The 5,958-nt window shown below is 48.2% G+C and overlaps 1 protein-coding gene across 1 annotated transcript in view; it reads left to right on the top strand.

The window, feature by feature from the left end:
• The first annotated feature begins 2,244 nt into the window (after positions 1–2,244).
• Positions 2,245–5,958, top strand: part of ALCAM (activated leukocyte cell adhesion molecule) — a 250,407-nt gene continuing 246,693 nt past the window's right edge. The window contains exon 1 of the mRNA XM_007946574.2: positions 2,245–2,317. Coding sequence (XP_007944765.1) covers positions 2,245–2,317 — 73 coding nt within the window. The remainder of the gene's footprint in view (positions 2,318–5,958) is intronic.

Below are 5,958 nucleotides of genomic sequence, written 5' to 3'. Positions count from 1 at the left end.
AAATAGAGTATGGGATCCAGCTTAAATCATAGTTCGACGATTTCTTCTAATATGCTCCACTTTGAGCCACTTTAAAAGAAAAATAATTCCCTAAAGGAATGCTAGAGGATCCCATTGGAATGCTAGCAATTCAGACAAACTTAACTCAAGGAGTACTGTTAAAAGACATTTGCTGCTAGCTTTAGCCTTCCTGTTGGTTCACAAGATGCAAATAAAATGTTTATGTTAAAGCCAAGTGGGAGCTGCACTCTAAAATACTGGTAAAGTAAAGATAACTGGGAGGACAAGATCAGCAAGCTTTTGACAAAAGCCACAGATTGAATAGAGCTTAATAGTTGGAGCATGAAAAAATAAAGAATGCCAAGATCTTTCTTTCTCTCTCCCTCTCTCTCTCTCTCTCTGGTTTTTTGGTTCAGCTTTTTCTGCTCATCTGTTTGGTGCCTTCTAATAGAAGAGCAGTACTGGATTACTGATTGGCATTCTCTGCAGGAGACCAGCTTCACAGTGGGGTGACCCTGTGATGAGCTAAAGACTATTTAAAGTCCCAGCGAACTGATTCAGGGACTAAGATTTTACTATGCTTGGGGGATGAGAGTTGCGATCCCTTATCGACGATTTAGAACAACTTAAGGCTCCGACAGCTCCATCTCGGTTTTCTAGAGAAAAAATATTCCTTCATGGTCTCTATCAGATCGGAAAGCGACACAGCTTCTGTATATATTCCGCCTGGGAGGTGTTTCAATCTTTAGAAATTGAGAAGCCTGTCCATCTGCCCAGGCGCCTGGCTTTCTGGAACTGCCGAGGAGGAATTTGTGTTTTAATTTAAGGAACTTGAGGATTTTTTTTTTTTAACTTAAATTCTTCGCTTATTTTAAAATACAAGAGATACATACTCAGGCTTTTGTATACATTGGGAAAATCCTTGTGACGAAGTATGGTATAGCAATTCCTGATTTAATTTCCCCGGAAAAAAAAAGTATCTTCTCCGTATTTGCTACTGGGCACGACTATCCTAGTAGTCTGCCTCAACAGAAAATGTGTCCATGGGGAGAGAGGAAGAAAATGAAAACGGTACTTTGTATCACCACCTCTCCTTTCCTTGTCCCTTCTCCCTCCTTCCCCCTTCCTACCTTTGCCACCCCTTCCGCTCCTTCCTCCTTCCCGTTTCTGCCCTTGCACTAAAGATGCCATTTCCCCTTGAGCTCCCCCTAGTCCCCACCACGCTCTTTATAGACCGGCAAGGCTGGAACATCACAGCGGAGAAAGTCCAGGAGGAGTGTGACCCAGTAGGATGGGCATCTGGGGGAGAGAAGAGGGCAGTTCGCTTCTTGAAACGAGGCTAGACTAAGTGGGCAGAGAGAACCAAAGACTGTATCACGAGGGCAATGGGAGCGCCCCAGGGAAGTGGCAGTACCCGGGGCCCGCCCAGGTGTGCGCAGCTCCAGTACCAGCTCCCTATTGGCGGGGGGCGGATAAGGGGGGCGGAGCATATAGGAAGCTCCGCCCACGGGCGCCAGGGCGGGTGAGAGCGCTTCTCCTAGAGTAATCCCAGAGTTGGGCTCTGTCTTGGACTCGGTCCTGCAGCGCCTCTAGGCTGCGGATCCGCGCTCCAACCACCTGCTCGGCTCTGCGGCCTAGGAAGCGGAGACTGAGGAGGGAGGGACAAGGCGGGGGGAGGAGGAAAGAGCCAGTTTACACACGCCTTCTAGTTCCTCCACTCAGAGCAGCCCAGAGACCGCTGCTGCTGCCGCCACCGCTGCTATCACTGTTGCTGCTATAGTTGCCGCTGCCGCTGCCAGCTGAGACCGCCTGGACTCGCCGCCTCCAGTCGCCACCCCCAGAGATTCCTTCCTAGCACCTGGGCTTTTCACACGCACTACCACTGCCATTATTATTATTACCAGAGGAGGAAAAATCTGAGATCAGCCAAAAAGAGCCACGTACACCTTTCCAAATTACTCAAGTGTCTCCTGGGCAGAGAGAGTCATCCAGCCTGAGAGGAGCAGCCAAGGGGGGCCGAAGGCAGGTGTTGAGAGGAAGGAAGGAAGAGTTGGGGACACCGCCTAGTGGAAAGTTGCGTGCCCTAGGAACCCGAAGGTGCAGCGCCACAGCCCCGGGGGCAGCGTGTTCGCGAGTAGCCGCTGCCCTCAGCGTCCTGTCCCGCGAGCAATCGGGCAGCGAGGGGCCCAGAACGACGCCCCCTCCTGCGGCGCGGACTGTCGGTAGCCCGGGAGGAAGAGGAATATGGCTTCGAAGGCGGCCCCCTCCTGTCGTCTGGTCTTCTGCCTCTTGATCTCCGCCGTTGTCCTCAGACCAGGTGAGCAGGAACCATGGAGCAGCCCCGGGCCAGCGCGCGCCGTCTGGGCAATGCTCCCAGGAGCGTGGGGGAGGTAGGACGGGGTCATCCCTGCGCTGAGCTGGCCCGGAGGTCAGTCACCTGTGCCTCTTGTTTGGGCTCGGCTGGTTGGGTCAAGTTTGGGCGGTGAGCGGGGGCAATGGGTCAATCACCTGGAACTTTGGGTGCGGCTGGGGCCGCTGGGGTCGGCGCGCAGTATTCGTCAGTTTCCCCTGGCCCTTGCTCTTGGCTTGGCAGCCCTCTCACCAACCGTCTTCTAGTCGTTGGGTATCAAAGTCCGCCTCTGAGCTCCAGCCAATTTTCCTTTCGCTTGGTTCTCTGAGGAAGTAACTGCTCACAATTTTTCGTGATAAATCCCACAATAACTTCCCCTTAGTAGGAGGTGAGAAATGGGTGGGGAGAAAAGGACGGCTTCAGTCACCCCCTTAAAACAACAAGAACCAAAAAAACAAAACACCTAGTGTTTAAATCCTAGTTTGTAACGACCTCCCGCTCCCTGCCCCCCCTCCCCAATTTCCTGGGAGGTGGTTGATGAAGATGAGGGTGACAGTAAGCAAAGACCGCATCGTCAACTGGAATTAGCAGCCAGGTTCGTGAGACGTGAGTGTGAGCGGCTACGAATTTCCAGGACTTGGGACTCAGTGTCTGTTCTCAGTTCTGAACTGAGCCTCAGAGAGAAAGAGTCAAAACCCCCAACAATTAAAATATCTCTCGGGAATCCCTTCTTTTACCCCAGGGACATCCCCTGGCCTTGTCAGCCTGGTGCCCTCTGACTTGAATTGGTCATAACAGGGCATTCTGCAAGCTCGTGGTGACTTGACCGAGCCCCAGGTTCATTCCCTCTTAGGACTTAAGGGTTTTTTAGAAACATTTTTTCCCTCTCCTTGAAGTTTTGATCTTCAAAAACTGTTGCAAGTTGAATTCTCACCTCCTGTTATTTGGCTTCTGTTTGTTCCTGCCCCCCCCCCCTTTTTTTTTAAGCTTTTATCAAAGAAAATGCTCACTTCCTTTCTCATCTTTCATTTCTACACATCTCTTCAGTTGTTGGCAAGCTGAGGCCTCCGAAGAGGTTTGAAAATCTCTTAATCACTCCCACAAACGGGAGAAAAAGTGGCTGGAGTCCAGATCCTGAGCGAGAGATTACAAGTGATGTGAACTGCTGTTGCTGCTGCTGCTGGTGGTGGTGTGTGTACGCGTGTGTGTGCGCGCGCTGTGTGTGTGTGTGTGTGTGTGTGTGCCCTCTCCAGATCTCTATTAAAGTTAGCTTCTGGGTGAGGTAATGAGCTCACCTGCTGTCCTGAGGTTGGAGAAAAAGGCGTCTGTGACGAATCTCTGGCACTGGGGCGGGAAGGTGAAATGAGAGTTGAACCCGATTTAAAGAAGGCGGGGGCGGGGAAAGAACACTGGGGAAGTGGGAACTGAAGACCCAGTTGCGTTTGGCATAGTGTGAATTTCACTTTTCCAAGATCACAGTGTCGCATCAGGGAAGGAGGGAAGGGCACTCTAGAGCTGGAGCGAATGAGAAAGTAGAGTAGGGGAAGAAATGATGTAGTTTGTAAAATTCAAAGATCAACACGATCATAGTTCCTTTTCATTGTAAGCCTCTGGCGATCAGAGAATGCGAGATCTCACCCACCGCCCACATCCCGGGCCGCACGCATACACCCTATTTCCCTTTTCTTGAGGTTGCCCTGGAATTTATTTTTCAGTAGGGCCATGTCTGAGGACTGTTTTTTTCCCCCTACACATTTAATGCTAAAGGGAAGAGGTTCCGCCTTCAGACTTCTTTTGCAACCCTTATTCACTTGGTGCCTCTGGTTCGCTTTTCCAGTAGGCACCGAAATGCGCGCATTTGGCAACCCTGGAGGAGCACACTTGCGTCGCTGCTTGCCGCAGCTGGGCTGAGGTCGGCAGTCTCAGACCCATAGACTACTGGCTTTCCTGAAGTTACCAGGCTTGCATATGCACGAAATTCTCGGTGCTGTGTCGGAGTGTTTTAAAATAAAGCATTTTGCCACCAAAAGGCATTGTGTGCATACTCCAGACCCAAGTCCTGAACATCTAGCACGCCTCCTTCACAGGCTTCTGCATAGCTGAGCCCCTTGGGGATGCGGTGCCAAGGGCTGTCTCAGTCAAAGGGGCTAAGTAACTTCCCCACCTGGCCCCCTTCACTTCAGGAGCGGTTTTAATATTGCGTGTTCAGTCAGATCTCGAGGACAAAAATAGGAGTTTGTGAAACTGCTCCTCCCTCCCTCTGCTTCCCTTTGCAAGTATGTGGTTGTTTGGCCTGTAGATGCTTAGGTAGTCATTGATATATTTTAGACATGGCATATTACCTGATAAAGGGAGGGGGTATATATGAACCACAAAAACTGAATTCAGAGATAAAAGCGATGAAGTATGTCCTCAGCATCTGAGGTAGGGAGAATCTCATTATTCTTGTAGAAAGAGCGTCAGCCTGTGGTGACATTTTGTATTGCTTTATAAAGGGCTTGCCTTGGTTATTTACAACAAGGAGGTGGGGCCAGCAGTTAACTGTTTCTTCACTTGAGTCATCCGTGTGCATCCTTCCATGGCATTTGTTTTTCACTGCTTACAGATATAAGGTTAATTCCAGGACTTAAGGACAATTAGAGTTTTGTATCAAGAGGATATGAGGTTTGAATCGTGTCACTTTAGCTCAGGAGGCCTTCAGAAAGGCATGAACATTAATAATGTCATTTTCAGACTATCTTATGTGGAGCTTTTAAAATGAATTCATTTAAAAGCTGAAAACTACATAGTAGCCAGTAAAGATTGCTTTATTCCTTAATGATTTATTTATTCCAATAGCAATTTCCAGTTTAATGGGACACTATCTGTAACCAATAGCTTTTCTAGGTTTGGCTCAGGTCCATCTACCTGAAGACACATTTAATATTTGGGGGCTAAAGCTTTTTTATATGTCAAATAAAAGGGTGAGATAAGAATCTGTCCTGTGAGATCTCTTCAAGTTCAAAAAAATTCTGTCTAATGTCTTAAGGAGAAAATGTTTATTTGCATACTAGAAAGTATTTATAGGAAATTGTATTTTTCTAATGCTTGCAGTCAGTTGAGCCCTATTACTAGTATATCAACTTTTTTTTCTACTTTTATAAATTCATGATAAATACCTTGTGTTTACCCCACCAGGTTTATACTGGGGAGGAGGTGATAGAGAAGAATTAATTTCCCATTCTCCTGAAAAAAAGAAAAAAAAGAATCCAGAAGTGGGAGAGGTTTTTAGGTTTCAGAAAACCCCACTTAATGTGGCCTATCCCTCCTGAAAGCCTGCCTCTATTTATAGTTCAGGGGTAGTACATATAATTACATATAGTTCCTAGAATGAGATGTAAATGATAATTGATGCTAAGGAATTTATGTGGTAATGCCTTAAATGTGCATTCTGGTGGCATAGAGCCTAAGGCATTTGACTGCTAACTAGAAGGCAGGCGGTTCAAACCCACCGCCACTCCTCAGAAGGAAGGTTGGACAACCTACTTCCCTAGTGATCCTGCCTCGGAAACCCAAGGAGGGGTCCGACTCAATGGCAGTGTGTTTGTTTTTGTTTTATACCCCCCCCC

This window comes from Orycteropus afer, unplaced genomic scaffold, assembly GCF_000298275.1.
Source record: "Orycteropus afer afer isolate SDZICR_OR568_19922 unplaced genomic scaffold, OryAfe1.0 scaffold00166, whole genome shotgun sequence".
NCBI lineage: Eukaryota > Metazoa > Chordata > Mammalia > Tubulidentata > Orycteropodidae > Orycteropus > Orycteropus afer.
The sequence above is the reverse complement of the archived record's forward strand: the minus strand, read 5'-3'. Positions and strand labels throughout refer to the sequence as shown.